The sequence below is a fragment of the Cavia porcellus genome, unplaced genomic scaffold (genome assembly GCF_034190915.1).
Source record: "Cavia porcellus strain 051 isolate PalLab524CR breed Dunkin Hartley unplaced genomic scaffold, mCavPor4.1 scaffold_2, whole genome shotgun sequence".
Taxonomy (NCBI): Eukaryota; Metazoa; Chordata; class Mammalia; order Rodentia; family Caviidae; genus Cavia; species Cavia porcellus.
Window position 1 is genome coordinate 141,884,003 of NW_026947485.1, and position 22,250 is coordinate 141,906,252.

The 22,250-nt window shown below is 32.3% G+C and overlaps 1 protein-coding gene across 2 annotated transcripts in view; it reads left to right on the forward strand.

The window, feature by feature from the left end:
* The window catches only part of Fbxl17 (F-box and leucine rich repeat protein 17), a 446,310-nt gene that overhangs the window by 145,327 nt on the left and 278,733 nt on the right, over positions 1-22,250 (forward strand). For both annotated transcript variants that reach the window (XM_063245485.1, XM_063245486.1), the window contains one exon: positions 15,513-15,643. In XM_063245485.1, coding sequence (XP_063101555.1) covers positions 15,513-15,643 — 131 coding nt within the window. The remainder of the gene's footprint in view (positions 1-15,512; positions 15,644-22,250) is intronic.

A 22,250-nucleotide genomic window follows, 5' to 3' on the forward strand; every position in this document is an offset into this window, starting at 1 on the left:
GTTTTAAGAAAATTAAAGTTTATTGATTTAAAATATTTGCATTTTGGCAGTGTTTTGTCAATTACTAAAATATTCACAAAATATTTGTAATTACATAAATGACCCTAAAACGTTTCCCTTATTATCATCATACTACATCTAGTTTTAAAATAAATTATTTGGAACATGTGAGAGTATTAAGAGAGCTATCATCTAAATATGTTTGGTGTTTTATGTGATTCAGAAAGTCTAACATATATATATGACTTTACTGTCTGTTGATTTCAAAGTTTGCTAAAAGAACCACATTATACAATATTTGTGTACGTTAATTTTCTGTTTTTGAAATCATGTACCTGGATTCAGTAATCTATCTTTAGGGCTAAAGTTTCTTCTACTGCAAAGAATCTATGAATTTATTATTGTTATTTGGGCCATCACAGACTATGAAGGAGTCTCACTGAAACTAAGAGAAATATCAAAAGTCTTAAAGTCAATGAGAAAGAAAAATTAGGGATTTGTGACATCTTAGATTGCTAAACCAAGTACCAGAAGACAATATATTGGGAATACAAGAAGAATATTGATATCCAATAAATTTGCTCCCTTGGATTTAATTTCAGTTTGATATTTTCAGTCTTAACTGGACTCTCATTTATTCTATAATATTTATTAATGACATCACCCTAATATTATATAGATTCTGTTAATATAAAAGGATACTGAGGTTGGAAGCCTTCTTTTCAAACTACTATTATTATATAAAAGAGTATCTAGAAATAGCTATGAGCAAATGAACACAGATTGAGAAGACAAAGATTACTAGTCTGTTTAGAAGCATAGAGCTCCATATTTAGGATAAAAACTTCAAGATCTGAAACAGTTGAGTGTTAGTGTTATATGTAGCAGAATTGGTTCTCTTACAACATAGGTGTGTTTTTTCACTGTATTATACTTGCTCATATACATACTTTTTTTTGTTTGTTTGTTTGGTATAGGGATTGAACTCACAACTGCAGGCTTGCAAGGCAGGCACATATAATACTGAGCTAAATCCCAGGCCCTTCTCTGTCCTTTTGAAAACAATTTCAGCAAATACAAATACAAATACAAATACAAATACAAATACATAGTTAACCCATAATGTCTGCACCTGTGATAATTCACTGTCATTTACCACTAAAGGAATGAGAAAGAACATTTCAAAGGAATTAAAAGCAAATGGAGTGATTACTACTGTCTTAATTTGGAGTACTTTGAGAATCAAAAAGAAAATGACTGTGATGTATTAAAACATAAAATCTGTCAGGGAGTTAGCTCAGTGGCCTAAGTGCCTGCCTTGCAAGCTCAAGGTTGTGAGGTTGATCCCCTGATGCCGAACAAACCAATAAGCAAACAAAACCCATAAAATTTATAAAAGGCATGAGTTCATGATGATATAGAAAACAAAAATAAAAAACCCTTGACTACTTCATCCTACTAAAATGTAACAAGAGTGCAGATTTACTCTCATTTTTGAGACAAATCCCAAGTAGACAAAATGCATGAAGCAGTGATTTTCAGTATACCAGATATTAAACAACAAAATAAGTGGTTTGTGAAATAGAGGAAATAAACAAGAGGAATCTTATGATTCTCTCAGTTTACTCATTGGAAGAATACTCAGATTAAAGTACAGTGAGGGGTAACCCAGATAAAACTCAGAAAACTTTCTGAAGTGACAAGATGGAAAATCAAGACCAGGAACATCAAGGCAGAGAGTTTGCGGAGAACTAAGCACTGGAGTGGGAGGACTGCAGAAAAGCTCAACTGTCTTTGGGGTCCTTCTGATCCCATGCATCCAGAACCAGAACTAGGGAACCTATGAGTGCAGAAGAAATCAAGAGAAATTCGAAGATCTTTTGAAGTGAATGAAAATGGAAATACCATTTAGTACATTTCATGTGATGTTGCTGTTACTTCTTAGGTATAATTAATAGAATTAAATAACTATACAATGAAGAAATCTGAAATCTGTGACCTCAGTTCCATTTCATGAAGCGTTATACACCAAAATTTAATTTCTAAAAACATTAAATATGTGTCTGCTGCATGATCTAGACATTCCATAATTAGCTGTTGTCCTGAGAAATGAAAGTATATATCCATAGAAATACATAGATCCTGCTTTATTTGTAATACCTCAAAACTGGAAGTAAATCAAATACCTGTTAATAGGTATTTATTTGACTAATCTGATGTGTATTTATACAATAGAATAACATATAGTATTTGAAACTAGTGAATTATTGATATATAGTGACATGGATTAATTTCAAAGTAGTTTTGCAGAGTATAAAATACCTGACCAAAAATAATAAAGCATGTTCATGTTTATACATAAAATTTTGGGACATGGAAATGATTGTATTCTAAGTATAAGCAAACAAGTCATTGACTGGAAACTGGGGGTAGGGGAAAGAGAGGAGAGAAGGGCACAAAGGAGGGAACACAACGGACCAAGTGGAATAAGAGACAATGTGTATGTTCACTATGTTAATTGTGGTATTTCATGAGTATATGGATAAGTCAAAATGTCTGAAATTGTATAGTCTTAGATATGTTAGTCTTCCCTCAATAAAGCTCATCTCCACTTTTGAAGTAAACTCATTGATCATTTTTATAGTGTCATAGGGCTGCAGCTTATTATAAAAGTGAATAAACAAAGTGTGAATCACAATTTATCCTTTTTTATATGAGCTATATAAATATGACCACATAATGAATAAGGAAGTGTTCTTCTATATGGAAATCTACATAAATGGAAAAAGAATGATAGAACATCATAATTTTGTAGTTATTGCAAAACAGTGGACCCAGGTAATGATCATTAATGAAAGCAAAAACGACTAATGTGGATTGATATTTCTATGTATTAATTTATTGAAGGAAAAGAGAGGCTGATATAATTTGACTCACTTATCAATCCTGGTATTGGGAAATGTGAGATAACTAAAATGTGATATAATAGTATGCAACCCTGTTTGTGTACTATCTTTTGGTTGAAAATTTCTTGAAATTGTGCCTCTATATTTAATTAGCTGTTTACAGGGATTTAACATTTTGCATGACACCACAAAGAGACAATCAACTAAATACATGTTTGTCTAAGGCAAATGACCGTTTCTCCAGTGAATAAACATTGAGAGAAAAAATGAAGGAATGATTGTAAAAAGACTTAATCAATAATAACTAAATGTAATATGAAGATAGTGGATGGCTCCTGATTAAAACGAAACAATAGTAAAAGTACAATTTTGAGGCTGTTGAGAAAATTGAATATTAACCAGGCATTTGATGATATTAGGGGATTGTTAATTTATCAGGAATGATAGTAGCATACTCATGTTCTAGAAACTTTAAAAGTAAGAATTCTATATGTGCATATTTATTGTGGAAATGACAGTATTAGGGTCTGGCTGCAAGAGAAGAAAAAAAAAGAAAAAGGCGGCTAGGCCAATTAAAGCAAATAAAAAATAGTAAAATATTTATAATTGGGTCAGTTTATGGACCATGGAAGTTCAGTACAGCATTCTCAGTACTTTTGTTTATATTTGAAAATGTCTATAAATTATAATATAAAATTTAAGATGCTAAAATACTGATGTTAATCTATATGAGTAGTACACAATAAAACACTTTAAGGAACATATAATACAGAAAATGCTCAGGATAATAATAGTGTGCATTAACATTTAATATTAATTTTAAATTCAGTTAAATTGTTCAGGATAGTCTAAAAAGTTAAAAATGGCCAGTTGTTTTTTACATGCAATTGGAGGGTAAGCCTCAGAAATCCTTAAGAATTTAATGTTACAGATTTGCTGTGGACCGATTCAAGTAAGACCAATTCACAAATTATTTCAATCAGTAATGAAGACTTTATTCTTAATGATTTTTAGGGAAAGTGATTGAGAATTTTTGTTAAAAAGTACATCTTTATTAGGTGCTCTGTGAATATTTATTTGCCATAAGTCAAATGTAATATATCCTTTTCCCATTGCTGATCTATTTAGTTTCATTGTTTACTAAATATTGTAGTGGTACATTTACTTGTATTGTTGCTTCAGTTATTTGATTTATAAACATTAATTAAATTCTTGGGCTGTGTCCGGTATAGGTTTGCTTGAGTTTATTTTAAAAAGCAAAGTTCATCATGAAGATAATCAGCAGTTAAGCAAAATGTCTACATTTCTTATATATTCTTAGTCCAGAATCACATTTAAAACTTAACAAAATTTTAAAGTGCTTATGGTTGAAAATATGAATTGTTTTTTCCAAACAAAAACAAAATTGTTTTCAAGATTTAGTGTAAGAATGACCATTCATATAGCTAATTCAACTTTTGTCTTCATTTTCTTGTTATTCAGTGAGTAAAAATGAAACATGAACTTTCTTGCTTTTTAAATTTTCAAACAACTGGTCAGTTAAAAATCTCTTCTCTAGAACATGTTACTTGAACTATGTAAGAGGTGAGATTGCTGTTTAGTCATAGATTATCCATTCTTTTGTTTCTGATAAATTTATAGGTGATTGTATGAGATTCTGAGATGTGGATAATGTGTTTTAAACTTTTTTTTTTTTGTCTTTTTCCTTTATATCGGTACCAGGGATCGAACTCATGACTGCCTGCTTGCAAGGCAGGTGTTTATGCCGCTGATCCCCAACTCCTCCCCCTTTTTTGACCTTTTTTTTTTTGTCTGTGTTTTAAAATTTATTTAGCTCTGAAATATTCTGCGGTGTTTGTTGAATGACCCTGCTTTTCATTTTCCTAATCATTTCAGTGCTTAATGGTCAGAAATTGCATTGGAGAACACAGGTGATAATCAATTATCTAGGACTGATGTATACATTAGCTAATTTTTTTTTCCTGTAGAAGTTTGCAAAGACCAACAAAACTACCCTCATCAGTGCTGATGTGATATGACTTTTGATGGAATTTCCTGAGCAAATAATCTAACCTGTGTGTTTTAGTTTTCTCGTTTGTAAATAAGACAATGACAGCATTGGTTGGCATATATTTAAAGAACTAGAAAGTTACAAAAATTAAGGAAAGTATTCATCATGAGATACAAGAATTTCTTTTAAATCTTTAGTTCTAATCTATTCTTCTTTTGATAAAACAATAAAGTGAAACAATTTTCATCAAAGTAAATCATAAAAACTTTGGGACCACATTTTTTACCTCAGTACTAAAGCTGAATATTACAATAACTGTATTTTTTGTCTTTGTCATTATGTTTTTCTTTTCCTTGCTTTCCCTTTAATGGTGTTGGTTTGTTTTAACACACTGAATGATCAAAATTATATTTTAAAAATTATTTTTAAAAACTCCCACGATACAGTGAATCAGAAATGTACTATTCTACCTTACTGTTACCCCAATTAGTATCTTTTATTGTTTTTTGGTAATTTTTATTTTAAAGAGAATAAAACCAATCAAAACAAAATAGTGTAAGGCACAGAAGACTTCAAAACAAGATAATAGGAAATCAACAGTGGTACCATAATGCTTCTTGATGTCTTCAAAATAGCTGCCCATACCTTCAGATAGAGTAAAAACCAAACAACACAGAATAGGATAGAACCAATAAAGGCAAAACAATGAATGCAATAAAGGACTTGAAAACAAGATAATAGTCCAAAATGGCTACCATAATACATCTTGTTATTTATTTATTTATTTTTTTGTCTTTTTCCTTTTTATCGGTACCAGGGATCGAACTCATGACTGCCTGCTTACAAGGCAGGCACTTATGCCGCTGAGCTAAATCCCCAGCCCCCTCATCTTGTTATCTTTGAAAAAGCTGCCCATGCCATCAGATATAATAAGACAAAACAGAATAAAACCTAACCCATCAAAACAGTGAAAATGATATAGACTTCAAAATAAGATAATAGGTAGTGGCTACCACCTTCAGAAGGAGACTCCCGCCCCGGCACTACATTGCATATTGTTTTCCTTTAAATAGATGATCAGACTTAAGCCTGCAAAGTCAGTGAAACAGTAAACACTACAAGACGCTGAAATAGACTGGTGTCTGGCTCTCCCCTAGTCAGCTCCTCCATGGCACCAACTCACAGGAGGTTTTAGCTTCTTGTCTTCTTGCAGTCTTCCCATACAATCTGTGAGTGACGCCGACTCACAGGAGAGGGCTGGCAACTGGTTCCCCACAGAGGCCCATGTACGGTGCTGACTCACAGGGAAGGCTTGGCCTCTTGTTGGCTTCTTTGTGGCTTTGATTTTTATTTTTCAAAATTATTGTGGATGCTGTATATATATATTTTGAAGTCTAGTAATTTAACATATTTGTTTATATTTCTCTGTTAAGTCAATAATGCATGCTCAACAAAGCTTTTCTTTCTGTATTTTGTAACTGTACTACTCATACTCTAGCTGTAATATGTTTGTGCTACATTTTTATATCAGCAACAGTAATAGCAAGATGTATTAATGTGATACCCATAAAAATAGATAAATTAATCTTTCAGATGACTCAGTGTGAGCAAGTTCTTACAAATCAAATGAACATATTAGTTCTTTGTGCCACCTATCCGTTAATAAAATGGTTGCTTCGGGCCTTATTTGTAAATATAAATATAAAATGAGAACAGGCAGTGTTTTTGAAAGAGACTTTCTTAGAATCCTGGCTTTAAACATTTACATTTTACTGTGCTTACAGTGTCTTCATTTCACTCAATTTTTTTTATCACATACTTATTTATTGTGAATTTTGTTGCCAAGATTCTTACGGAAAGAATTTTGACTTTATCAGTTCTCAAACACTTGAGGTCAGTTTTTATCCTATTGTGAAATGTTATGTTTATTCTTTATTTTATATTTTCAAATTCATTCACACTGTTTTGTGATGGGAGTTTTATGTGAGGATCTGTGACTGTACTTCTTTTAGCCTTGTGGTTTAAACATAAATAGTAATATTTGAAAATGAATAGAGTCCCATTCAAAATCAGAACAGATTGAATTAGAGAAATCAGATTTGGGGCTAAATGAGAATATATTGATGATTTTCTGAAGAAATATACTACTGAGAAAAAGTAAATACATCTATTAATTTAAGTATATTAAGAATTATAGAATCTAATATAAAACAATTGATAGTAACATTAACATAGTTGCATAATTTGAGCATTTAACTTAAGCATATTTTATTTGGAATTACTTTGGTGTCTCATTGAAACAATATTTTTGCTGCACATGGGCAGGCCCATTCAGCTCATGGAAAGGCCTGTGGCCATGTTTATGACTTGTGCATGTACATACATATTTTGACATAGACACGTGCTAATTTTCAGTCAGAGTCCAAAGAATCAGATTTTTTCTCAATTTTAACATTGTATTATGTTTATGTTGATGATCTAAAATATATAGAATATACAATAAGATTGCAAGAGGTCCTGGATACTAAAAGAGATAAGTTATGTTGTGTCTTTTTTGTTGCTATTTGAAAGTAAGGATTTCATTTTCTTTTCTTTCCTTTTTTTTTTTTTTTTTTTTTTTAATAATGCCAGGGATTGAACTCATGACCTCGTGCTTGCCAGGCAGGAGCTTACACTGAGCTAAATCTCCTGCCCAAGGATTTCATTTTCATAGTAACTCTGTTATCCAGAAGTTAAGTTACTTATGAATGTGCAGGGTGCTGTGAAACTTTATCTTGGTACTTCAACATTTAACTAGAATTTTGGTCTCTGCATTATTATTCATTGTTTTCTACAATAATTTCTGGATTAGGATTTAGTTCTGAGCTCCCCTTTCCCTGCACTCACCCTTTGAGTAATAGAGCACATTGACTAGAGGCAGTTGAGCTCCTTATATGTTTGCTCTCCAGCCCAGAGGTATCACAGGCATTTACACAAAAGCTGTTGATCACAGTGTATTTACAAAACCTTCAGGAGCATAGCTGTTTTCCCCACTGTACATTTCCCACCAATTGATTGTATCCTAGTGGGATGATTGCCATCGACATTTTTTTCCCCAAGAAAAAGCTTCCTGCTGGAGTTTTCTCTATTATATTCACTAGAGGAAATGTTTGGTTGTTGTGTTTGATCAGAGGTACTTCTTGATCATGCAATTGGCTATCAATGTTGGACTTTTTAAACAATGAAACAAATAGCCCTGTGCTTGAAAAATATTCTCAAGTTATAATTTTAAAGCTTTCATTTTGCTCAACAAAGAAAATATACTTGATCAGCACACTGAGTTTCTAGGCAAGATACAGAAATACTCTGACAGTTATTCCTGCTTCTATATTGTTATAAAGAACTCCTATTACGTGGACTATGCATCTTTCCATTGTTGGGAACCTGTATCCTGTTTCCTTTACTTTTGACTTCATGCTGAGCGTAGGCCTATTTGCCTGCTGAATTTTTCTTCTCTAAGTTATGTCCTTCTGTAGCTATATTCTGTAGGAGGCTTTACTTTGTAGTCTACATTTAATGGAAAGCAGGAGGCCAAATGAGGTAGAATCTATGATTTTTCTTCACTTTCTGTCTGTCGTGTATAGTAGCATTGCTGGCCACAGCTTGCTCTTCTTTATGGTTTCAGATTTGGGCAGATCTTCTTCAACTCCGACTTGTATGGGTTGACTGTGGGTTCCAGTAACACTGACTCCTATGTTTCATTTGTCAGCTTTGGGGTGCTGGTGTGTTCCTACTCTTGCTAAATCTCTGTCTTAAGACAACAAAATCCAGTTTGTCTTCTCAGCTTCTCCTTTACCAGAATAACCAATTCTCTTAATGAAATTCCCTTCATGTAATTTGATCTTTATAGTAGATCCTGACTGATACCACTTCCTTTTGGCTTTGTGTTTCTTACATGCAAGTATATTCAAGAGAATAGCACTGATACATATTTTCTTTCAGGGAGGCCTCTGACAATTGGAATCAAAACACAAACCATAGAATTGGACATGCAATTTAAATTAGGGTTGACTCTTCCTTAGACTCTTTACCTCTACTGCTGTCCTGAATCTAGGTAAACTGTAGCTAGCATGATAAGTTACCCGATAAATAAGAATAATGAAGAAACAAGGCCATGGTGAGTCCCAAGAACAGGATGGGGGACTAGCTGCTTATTACAGAAAGACAGTTTTCACATATACCCCTAATAGGAACAATATTGGAATGTTTGCTCATTGTTAATCTATAATGTCAATCCAAAGAGGTATATGCAAAAAAGAAAAATCAAAACAACAAGAAAAATCCAAACAAAAATGAAACCATGAGTAAAGTTAACTGTTGTAAACTAATAGTTACTTGTTGTTAGTTATTAACTATGTGAAGTTTTATCTGAGATAGTTTCAACTGATAATTAAAAAAGAGCGTAACATATGATATATTAGTCCTTTTCCATTTTCAAAAACCTTTGTCATACTTTTTTTTATTGATATGAGGTGTGACACCAAATACATAGTATTAAGGAAAACTATAAACTGATAAAGTTTTACCTTTAATATGGCCATTTTGTTTCATTTTAGTTAGTTGAAGCTTTTGAACTCATGAATGGTTGAGGAAACAGAATTATAGATGGATAATTCATTGTATCACAAAGTAGTACTTTAAAATATAAATCAAAATCACAAACTTTTGGAGCTCATTTTGGAAAAATTTTTTATTTATATTAATTTAATATAAGCTCATTTTCCACATGTAATACATAGGAAAACTTTCATAAATACATCTTTATTGCCATTTTGTACTCATAACTGCCTTTTTTTACTCATGAATATTCATCAAGCTAAAATTTTAACTCCTTCACTTCCAGCTGTTAACATTAGTGTGATTAGGGGATCCAAGATCTAAAACCTATTAATTCCAAATTTAAATATTTTACAAACCAAATGTGGTTGCTTCTTGGAACTGTTTTGTGGAATGATGTAATACAAATAAAACAAGTGAGATTTGACTTAGTGTTCAAAGAGTTTCCCATTTGGATATTGAGTATCACTTTTTATATTCTCTTTAAAAGGTTTGACTTGTCTATAGTTTCTCTCTTACTTGGAAAGTGTTCATCCCTTGGGGTACTTTGGTAATTAATACTAAAGAATAAATAACTGAAACACCATGTCAAAGACTGTGGTGTTTCTTTTCTTTTCTTCTTCTTCTTCTTCTTCTTTTTTTTTTTTTGGCTAAATTTGTCCTGTAACTTCTTTCGGCTCAAGATTTTGTGACTCTTTTTTCATTGGTACGGGTGATATGATTGATACATTTTTCTATTATTAATGTCAGATTTATGGGTTTCTTTGGAGACTTTAGAGGAAGGGTAGGGATAAAAATTATAAATTCATTTTGAAATGTTTCTTCTCATGAAATATGGCTTAAAGATTATAAGAAAACTGTTGAATGTGACTCCATTATCTAGTTTTTTCCTGTGTAACTTGAAGTACTCACATTCTTCTATAGTTTTTTTTTTTTGTCTTTTTCCTTTTTATCGGTACCAGGGATCGAACTCATGACTGCCTGCTTGCAAGGCAGGTAACTAAATCCCCAGCCCTCTTCTATAGTTTTAAGTAAAGAGAATCTGTAGCCACATAATGAAAGAATTGTGGTGTTTCTTACCTATTAGGGATTCTTTTCAGGCTGTGTAGAAGGTTCAGAAGTGGAAGGTAGCTCAACTGATGGTTATCAACATATGCGTCCACAGCTTTTTGGCTCAAAAAACAGAAGGCTCTTATATATGCTCCTTGAAGCAGTGCCTGGTAATAGAAATTAGAAAGACTAATTTTTGAAATTAAAGTGTAGATACTTCTTGCTGTGAGTCTAGGCTTTAGGCTGAGACCTCTAAATGAGAATGTAAAGCTAAGGGATTTTTGATATGAAGGTGGGTCCCACTTGTGTTTCAAAATAAAACAAAATGTTTATTTTAATTAAATGTTTTGAGGCTGTAGCATTGGTCATGCTAAGCATATGTTACTACTAAACTGTTCACCCATTTTGGAACATTTTATTTTACAGCATTTCTATAACATTTTTGGAATGCCAAAAAATAGAAAGTCTGTGTCACTGTTTTTCTAAAAAATTATTGTCATTCTGTTCTTCAGCTTCACATGTTTAGAAATAAATAATAAAATTATTTCATTGTTTTGCTTTAATAGTGTTAAGTTCCAGAGGCCAGTATACATGTCACTTGTGTTTCATATGAAAAGCTTCTGCTTTGGCTAATGGCATTTTATTTTGCTACTTTAAAAAATAAGGCTGCAGAGCTTTAATTTAGAATGCATTTTGAACATTTTGGCCTATTAAAGTTGATACATGGATACAACCAGTAAAATTCGTTCAGAATTTCATCACCTTTCATCACTCCTCTTTCCTTCCCCTCCTCATCCTTCTTGTCCACCTGCTATGTACCTTTCTCCCCCATTTTCTTCTCTGCATCCCTTCATGTCTGAATCTGATATAAGGAAAATAGTTTATAACCATCTGATTAGATGGAATAAGCTCTCTTTGCTTGCATTTGATTTAATTTACCTTTAATTTACTTAAGATTTGATTTTTTTCTTAGTTAAGTGAAACTGTGTGTTTTATTTATTATTTGAAGAGAAATTCTGATTCTTAGCTCCTGCTGAGTAAAAAAAGTGACAGGCTGCTCAGTGCTGCAGACGGTGATCACTGTTTGTGGTTCATTTTGAGTCCTGGAAATCTTATGTGGAGAATAGAAAGAGGTTAGGTAGAAAGAAAAGTACTAGAAAAAAGTCAGTTAGGACTGTACTGCCTGCCAGAGTTAAGCAGGAGGAGCAGAGCATCCATTCTGAATTGGTACACTAAGAAGCAAAAATCTAATTAACAGAGTCACATTTCTGGAGCAGAAGACAGTGATTAAAATTTTGGTGAACTACTCAAAATTACTGACATACACATCAAAATGCTGACAACTTACAAAGGCTTTTTTTTTTAATGTTCTGCATTTTAAGAACAAATGTATAAATAGGGAATTCATTATGCTTCTTGTTCTCAAATGGCCTTTAATTGTATGGCATGAAAATGTTGTTTTTTTTACTATTTAATGTTTATATATTAATGAAGTTTATGTTCAGTCAGTGCTTTTAAAAGCATGTAACATCAGAGCTGAGATCCTGTATTTGACACAGGATGGATAACTGATTTGTAGGAAGTTTCTGATTTCAAATTGACTTATTTAGTAATAACCATTTAATAAATATGCACCTAGTACTGTTAGTTAAGCAGTGATGACACAGTGATAAATAAGACATGGTCCTGACTGCAGTTGCTTACCCTTGACTCTAGTGGGAGGAAAATGCATTTAATTAGACCATGTATGTGGAACAGTGTGGAGGAAGAATGGCCACTATCAGTGTGGTGGAAGAATGAACAGTATCAAATATATCTAATATCTTACCTCTTTATACCATCTTCAGATACTATCATTGTGGTCCAAGTCACTAATACTGCCTCACTGGATTAATTTAATTTTCTGCTTCTACCCTTTTCCTGTATTCTAGGCTCGGCACACAAAGCTAAAATGGTCATTCAGAAATGTTAAGTTTGATCATGTACATTCATGTTCAGAATCCGTCAGTGGATTCTCAAATCCCTTAGAGCAAAAATTGAAATCCTTAGCGTGACCTATAAACTCAAGCATTAGTATTGGTTTTCAGATATTTACATTGTGAAATTATTCCTGAGCAGCACAAGCGTAAGGAGTACTGTTTGAGGAGGAAGGATAAGGGTATCGGAAGTGAAGGAGGTGGAAACATCAAAGAGGGGATTTCTATCACAGTAGCAGGAAAGTTGTGCCCCATTCCTTGGCAGCTGTTGCCAATTAATTATTCTCATTTAAAAGGCATAGATCAGTGATGTTGAACTTCTAACGACTGAGTGCCCAAACTGCAACACAGAATCCACTTATTTATTGCAAAGTGACAGCGCTACAATTAAACTTGAATACTGAGATTTTGGTTTAGAAAAACAACTGTTATCTAGTACTCAGCTGCTGCAGTGTCTTTGCTGGCGTGGGGACAGAGAGGGCTCTGTGTGCCCACTGTGGCACATGTACCATATAGGTTTTCTACCACTGAGATAGATGTTTTGACGTTAAAGAAAGTATATCTTATTTCCTAGACATATTTTTTCTTTTCTAAAGCAAACAAAAAGGATTTGGATTTGGAAAGAAAATGAAATTTGAACCAGGTATTTGAATAAATGGAAGAGAAAGAAAAAGAGACATTTTGAATTTATGAGTTTAAGTAGTGAAGTCAGCCTTTAAATGATTGAGTACAGTTCACTGATAACAATGAGAGCAGGGATGGACAGTGAAGGGAAGTTCTGGGATTCCTTTTGGCAGCAGAAATATTTTGTTTCCTGAGGGCTTTGGCCAGGGTAGGAAATATGATCAAGATGATTTAAGACAGATCGATCTGACTGGTGAGGTGCAAGGAGTTAGAAGGGAAAGCTGTGAGGAAAGGAGAGTAGTAAAGTGTCCTAGAAAGCAAACAATGTTAAAACACTGAAAGATGTGAGATTTGGTTGGGGAATCGAGTTCTTGGATTTGAAAATAATACAAAGAGACAGAAGCCCAATGTGGTAAAAAAGCAACTGTTAAAAGAATACATAAAGATGATACCTGAGGGCAGGGGATGTAGCTCAGGGGCACACAGTGCCTTCCTGGCAAGTGTGAGGTTGTGAATTCAAACCCCAGTACAAAAGAAAGAAAGAGATAGAAAGAGAGACAGACAGACCGACAGACAGACAGACAGACAGACAGGCAGACAGACAGGGGAGGGAGGAACCTGAGAATTAACATAAAACTTACTCTGGATTCCAAAACTCTGAAAGTTGCATTTTCATGGATATTCTTAGTGATTTTTTATTGTGTCTGCCATGCCTCAAGGCTGTTTAAAAGCCTTCTAATGCTAATTTGTTGCTCTCAGTTCTGAGGCCACAGGATAGGTTTGTCTGATGTCCTAAATGTAGGTCGTTCAGATTTTTAAAAAAATTAACCATTTGTAATACAGAGTTCAGTCTTAACAAAGCTGACGTTTTGGCCTAGTTGATATATAGAAGGGATACGCCGTGTTCCTTCTCTAAGTGTAGACATCACACTCTGTGGAGTAGTGGAAGACTTTCTGTGCTTGCAGGCAAAAATGTTCTGTATTCCTTTCCAGCATTCTTAGTTTCTTTACTCTTCAATTTTTACTCTACAAGATCCCTGCCTTTTCTCTTTGAATCTTCCTTTCTGCCCTTAATGAAACTTTGCCCTAGCTTTCTTATAAATGGCTTTCTCTTACTTCCTGCTCCTCCTACCTTTGGTAACTAGTAGTTACCACACTGGGCAGTGGAGTTGTGGAGATTGAAGTGTGTTTTTTGGGGGGTTTAGCTCTACAACTTTAAGTTGGGAATTAGCTGTTTTACTGCTGAGACCTTTGGCAGTTGAGTTACATAGTTCCTGCAAGTCAGTTTCCTGCCCTATCTGAAGGATTTTATGGTGGCACAGAGAAGACTATTTAATCCTATGGGAGCTCATGTAGGTGTTGGAATTATGTACTAGATTCCTGTTCTTGTTGTAACAAATTTCCACATATCTAATTAGCAGTTTAAAAGAACACAGATTTATTATCTTACTGTTTTATAAGTTAGACACAAATTCACCAGGCTGTTTCTGATCCTTTCTAGAACCTCCCAAAGGTTCAATAGCAAAGTATTTTCTTGCTCATACCACAGTAATGTATGCACACACGTATTTAAGGGAGCACAGTTAGTAATAGATAAATCTTGAAAATAGCCTACATGCCCATCAATGGATGAATGGATCAAGAAAATTTGATTTTTATGTACAGTGTAGTAATACTGTGCCATAAAGAATAAACTTGAGACATTTTTAGATAATGGATACACTGTGAGACCTTCTAAGTGAAATAAATCAGACACATATGTTTAAATATCATATTGTGTCTTTTCAATGAGATATCAAAAATGTAAATAAGGACCAAGATGGATGATAGATAATGGGAAGTAGGATGAAAATGTTAAAACGGGAAGGAGAACAAGGGAGAGGGAAAGAGGAAGGGAAGGAAGGGAAAAGGAAAAAGAATGGGAGGAAAAAAATGTAAACAAAGCTTTTGTAAGGGGTTAAAGGTTCTGAGAAAGTTCTCAATTAACTATTTACTTGTAGTTCATCTTTTACAAAGTGAGAACAGAAATGTACAGAAATGACGTTATTATAAATATGAAATTGAACAGTTATAATGATCGTATCAAATTATAAGTATTTTTCTAGGATATTTAGCAGCTTTTTTCCATATTAAACAATTACTACTTGTTTTTATTTTTTTAAACTTTTGTTTGTTGCTATTTATATATTTGACATAGATTTCTACTCATTTTTAATTCATTATATAAAAGACCACAACAGTGATTGTAGATTATCATCTTTTAAATATTATACAATGATTATCTTGTAAATAAGTTATAATTTTTGAGACTGAATGTATCATTTTCCTTTTTTATCGTTATTTTATTAGCTAAGAAATCTTTCCAGCTTGGACCTACGTCACATCACTGAATTGGACAATGAAACTGTGATGGAAATTGTCAAGAGGTGCAAAAATCTTAGCTCTCTCAATCTCTGTCTCAACTGGATCATAAATGACAGGTAATTGTTGGAACATTTTAAGTATACTGTTCTAAAGGAAAACAGAAATACTAACAGCGTTTATAACAGGGCATGTCAACATTTAAGTAAAATTGAATGCAGCTTGATTTTTTTAAAAAATTTTATTTTAAAGAGATTAAGATAAAAGAAGACATAACAAAGCAGATCAGAATAGAACAATTTAAGCAACACAGTATTTCACCACAAGACAACCCAATTTAACAGTAGTTACCATAGTGTCTCTTTCCTTGAAATAGTTGAGCATACCTTCATACACAACAGTATCAAACATAACAAAATAATGTAAAACTGTTAAAGAGAATGAAAGTATTACAGGGCATTCAGAGCCAAATAACAGAAAGCGAACAATGGTTACTCTATTGTCTTATCTAGCTTGCTTTTTTAAATCAATATGCATAAGTTAAGAAAATCACCTAGATGTATGCTTTTGTTTTCATTTCTGGGGACTTAACCCAGGATCTTGGGCATGTTAGGCAAGTACTGTACCACTGAGTTCCATCCCCAGCCCTAGATGTATAATCTTAATGCATCTACTGCTTATGAGTGTTGCAGTGTGTATTGATGCAAATGTCTAATTATGGCTAATTATTTCCAGTAGTAGTCCACTATAATAGTAGTTGTAATACAAAATTTTTTGTTATCCACCCAGGATATATTATTTATGTTTATATTTTTGCTACTTTTGTTATTGATTTTACTGTCCATTTGTTAAGGAAAGTGATTATGAAAAACTATCTCAAACCTTATGCATTTAGACCTTTTCTTAATGATGTCCTTTAGATCTTTTCTTAATGATTCTGTTTTCTGTATATATATATTTTGCTTTGGAAAAGTGATAAAGTGAAAAGTTTGCTATATAGTGTTAAAATATATAAAGTATAAAACTTTTCTTATAAATAATGTCAGACTCATTTCTTGGGAATATTATATGAAGGAAGAAAACTACAAAAAAATTCTTCAAAGTAGGCCTTTAAAATAAAAACACTGGCACAGTACTGCTGGCACTACTTATTAGTTGAGGTGAGTTTGGAAGCATAGGCATGAGACAAGTTTCTTTCCCACTCAGCTTAAATACATTTTTTAAAGATAAGCCACCAGAAACTTTATACTTTCTAAATAGAAACCCATATTCCAGATAAAATTATAAAATCTATAGATTGGAATAATTTTTAAAGTAGTAGTTTTAAGTTTTAGATTGATAATGCTTTAAATATAAAGCTCCCACCTGCCACTTTTAATTTTTTTAGACTTTGAAAAAATCATATAATTATATTTTCCTCTATTTTGGGAAATTCTAATCATTTTTTGTTTGCTTTAAATTATTATTATTTAAATTATATAATAGTTTTGATTTTATTCCTTTCTAGTAAAATCTTTTAGATTTTACTTTGTTATTTAAAATTTTTAACTCTATAGAATACAAAATTTATTCATATATATAAATTTTAACAGATATGAGTTATAGAGTACCATATGATGTTTCAATACATTTACATTTTATAATGTTTTAATCAGTTTAAACATGTTTGTCTCTTCAAATATTTATCATTTCTTAATGTTAAAAACGTTCATTACCCTTTCATTTAGATTTTTCAAATATATAGTATGTTATTATTTATAGTTACTTTTACTGTGAATAATGCACTGGAACTTATTTCTATCTAACTATAACAGTATTAGTGAACTTCTGTCATTGGTTGATAATACTCTCAACTGTTATGGGGTCAATGTTTTTAGAGTCCACATATGAATAAGATCATATAGTATCTGTCTTTCTATGTTTGTCTTATTTCATTTAACATAATGATCTTTAGTAACATACAGATTACAGTGTTATGTTTTTTTTGTGGGTGAATTGTAATTCATTATGTACATGTACTGTATTATGCTTGTCCATTCATCAGTTGATGGAAAGTTAAGTTGATTCTATTTGCTTGGCTATTATGAATACAGTGCAATAAATGTGGAAGTATAGGTGTGTCTTTGATGATGTCATTTCCTTCGGATATGAATGTGTGTGTGTGTGTGTGTGTGTGTGTGTGTGTGTGTGTGTGTGTGTATAGTTGTGGGATTGTTGGATGATATAGATGTCCTACTTTTAATTTTTCAAGGAGCTCCCATACTGTTTTCTATGATTGATGGTACTAACTGACTTTACTACCAGTATTTCATAGGGATTCCTTTTTCTCCACATCTCACTAGTACTTGTTATTTGTTGATTTTTGATACAGCTCTCCTTACTTGTGTGGTATCTTATTGTGGTTGTGATTTACATTTCCCAGATGATCAGTAATATTGAGCATTTTTTAATACATCTATTGGTCATTTATGTATCTTCCTTTGAGAAATGACTATTTAGATCTACTGCGATTATTCAGTTGGTTTATTTGTTTTTGTTGGTATTAAATCCTTATATATCCTGGATGTTTATCCCTTGTATAGTGTACGGATATTTTCTCCCATTCTGTAGTTTCTTTTCACTGTGAGGATTATTTCCTTAGCTCTTCAAGAGCTATTTAGTTTTGTGTAATATAACTTTTAAAATTTAGCTTTGTTTCCTATGCTTTTGAGATCTTGTCTAAAACATATTCGCTCATTACAATGTCATGAAATGTTTCCCTTATGATTTCTTCTTGTGGTTTCACAGTTTCAAATGACAGCATGTAAGTGTTTAATTGCTAACTTTTTTTCTTGAAACATTTACTAATGTTTCAAATTTTTTACATTCCCTTAAAATTCACTTGATGTAATGTGCATATGTGATTATGATATATGAAATATTTTTATTTTTTATTAATACTCATTATACAAATATACCAAAATCTAAGAAAAATTGATGTGAATTTAAAAATTCATTTTTTATATTCCAGTAACTAACATTTTCCTGTATAGACAATTATATGAGAATTTAGAGTAAGCTCTAGGAAGATTTTTCATAACAAATAATAAAATAAGAACATAAATATTATCTTACGGTTTTAGTTGTTTAACATTAGTTGAATACTGAGATAAATTTCTTTGTTATATATTTGATTAAAGTGGTAAGACTCTTCTGCAATAAAATGATTTTATTTCATGACAATTGTCTGTATATCTGATATATTGTGACCATTGGTAAATAAGGTGTAGTCCATATATAATTATGTATATGGAGTATCTCCTAAGTAAACACTTGCATAGGTTTGTATTATTTTGACAAAAATATTTAGGGATTTCTAGTTTTTAAACTCTTTAAATGTTTATTGAGCCAAAATGGTTAATATACAAATGAAAATATGATCAGTGTTCTCTTTGGTTTCCTTCTCTTCGTTAGGCACCCTGCACTCAAACCTTTCACTGTTTCTGTCATTTTCTCCTACTTAAACTGTAATGGTTATTTGGTGTTTGATCCTAAATATATGTATTGAAGAGATTTATTTGCAAGGAATGAAAGTGTGTTTTTATGTGTTTGATGGAAAAGTTTGGATTAATTGGGAAAACATGCATTTTAATGAGGTTGAGCAATAGAGTTTAAAGATCAGACTCTTTTAGGTTTTAATTACCTACTTGCACTTATCCCGTGTACTGTAATAGAAGTTTCAACATTAAAATCCACTTTGCAGTATCATCTAAATTGCTCATCTCATTGTTCTTGCCATACTATATTACTAACTTAAGTAATATTTGTAATTATATTGGTGTAAATCTAGGACTTCCCATCAGACTTAATTATAATTTCAGCACTTAGCAGAGATGGGTTAGTAACCTTTGATATGGAGGGTACTGGGATGCACTAATGCATTTAGCCTATCAATTAGCTTCTGTTTTACATTTGTTCATTATTATTATCCTTTTGTAAATCAGAAAGCATGTATTAACCTCCTACTAAATACTTGGTACTGTGTCTCAGACTGTGAATACTGAGACTGTTGCTCTCAAAGGTCATTCTTCCTAGGTGACATACAACTTAATGCTAATGAGTCTTGTAAGGATAGAGGGGAGGAAAGAAACCTTTATTACCCAGTTAATTGATAGGCAATTTATATGTGTTCTCATTTATACCTTGCAGTATGTTTTGTCCAAGGGAAAGTCATACTATTTCTGTTATATTGAGACCATTTGTTTGACTTTTCTGTGGCTTTTAATGACTGTACTTTTTGTCACTGTGCAGTAAAAATTGGGTAAGGACAAATAAGAAAAAGTGAATGACTCATGAGTCCATTTTCCATTTGATAGCTGTAGTTCACACACAATTGATATTGATATGTAAAATTCTTGATTTTTCGCTTTTATTGAGCTCATTGTTTTCAATAATAGAAAGTATATGGATAATGTTTTATATATAATACCTATTATAAGGACCTGTATTTTATTGTGGTAGTTTTAAAAATGATTCCTCACATTAAATTTTAATGCTAGTCTCAGTTCTTTTTCCATAAGATTTCCCCTGGGTTTTGAAAGTTATTGTCTGTGAATATTATTTTTGAAAATCAAATTTAAAAATAGGTGATAATTGAGTGACTTTACTGTTTGCTGATGGTATATGTTTGCATTTAGTCTTCCTGGAATTGATCTGTGTGACTAAGATATGCTGTTCTTTATCTTTGTTTTTCTAAAAGCACTTTTTGTTTTGAGAGAGTTAAACAGCATAGTATTTCCTTGTATTCAAATGGATGGTCTAGTAGTTATTTGATATTTACCATTGCTTTTGAACACAAATAAATCTAACTTTTATGAAAAGGGAACAGTATTTCTATCATTGATTTAAATTAAACATCTGGTTATTATGTCTGTTCTACTCTCCAACTCCTTTTATTGAAATAGTTGTACTTTCTATAAAATTTCTGTTATTTTATATACAATCTTTAGAATTTTTGTGTGTCTAAAGAACACAAGAATCTAAAAGAAGTATGTTTTGGATATAAAAAGTTGATAGGTAAAAAACTGAATGGTTCTGAGCATCATCATAGCAATATATTTATAATGACTCCTTTGTGGTTTTTTTTTTTTTTTTTTGCTACAAAGACTTGAAATATACAAGATCTTTACAAAAGTTCTTTTTTTGCATTTTAAAGCCACTGTCACATAATTTCCCCATTTTTAGTTTTTAACATTTTTTTCCTGAAAAAAATAAATTCACTCCTCTGATGTGTATACTTATTATTAAATGTTCCTTTCATTAATAATTGACCTTTGCTTGCTCATAGATTGAGATTTCAATATAGTAATATAAGAGAAATTGGGATTATCTAGCATTAGGCAATAACACAAAGCATAGCAAAAGCCATGGTTGTTATTGCTATTACAAAATACTGGGGCTCTGTAATACAATCAAAAGAGGTTTATTTAGCACTAGTTTTGGATACTGAAAGTTTTAAGATGGAGTGGTCCATATGTTTGACCTCTACTGAGTTCTTTGTGCTGATGGTATCACGGTTCTGCAGGTGAGCTTGCAGAACAGATCACCTGGCCAAACAGCCAGAAATGCAGGGATCAGACTTGTTTATTACTGCTTTTGCAGGAACCAACCAAGGTCTCACCAGAAGCCCCTTAATCTTTCTGAGAGTAGCAGCACTGTTGTCCTCATTGCTTCCCAATAAATTCCATTTCTTAAAGGTTCTACCAGTCGGCACTGCTATACTTTGTACCAAACCCCTAATACATGAACCTTTCGATAATACACTCAAACCAAAACCAAACCATGGCAGTAGTTATTAAGGTAAATTATTTGTGCATAATACGTTTTGTGAGTCTTATGCTTACTGTGTAAAGGGAGCTGTTGGATCAGTGTACACTCTTAACATATAAGGAATTTGAAATTTAGACTGCTGTGGCTAGTTTCTTTCAAGTATTCAAGAAGTCTTATAGGATATGGTATATTACTTTGTGCTGAAGTTCAGAATAGTAACGATAGATCTTTTACAATTAAGGAAAGTTTTAAATAACACTATTTGAACCATGAAGGTGTTTTGTTTGGCATATATAGTACTGGTAACATACTGAATTATCAGGCCCTTTCCTGATAACGGAGGCATTTCTGTCTTTCTGCCCATCTGTCTATGTGTCTCTCTCTCTACAGTACTGAGTATTGAAGCCAGTAACTTCATACTGAGCTACTCTAGTCCTTTTTTTATTTTTTGAGGTAGAGTTCACCAAGTCACTAAATTGCATAGGCGAGGCTGACATTAAATATTGTCCTGCTTTATCCTCCCAGAGAACTGGGATTACATGTGTGTGCCACTACACCCAGTTTACATTTTCTTGTATCAGTAATCTTTCAGGATAGGAATGGTCTGTTCTCTTGAGCCACTCTCCAATTCTCTCCTATTTCCAAATGGCTTGATATTTTTTTAAAAAAATATTATCTGTCTGTGTCTTATATGGTCTGTAAGTTGCATTCATCTGCATTAAAATCCAAACTTTAGACATTTTTAGACATTTCATATTTTCAATCAAATATTTCTAACAATAACAGTGTTAATTGTTCTACCTAAATTAATTATTGTTATTTCAGACCTCTAAATTTTAAGCCATAGGCAAAGATTATAGAGAGAAATGCGATGCAACTTGTATGTAATATGTTAGCACCTTAATTTTCTTTGACAGA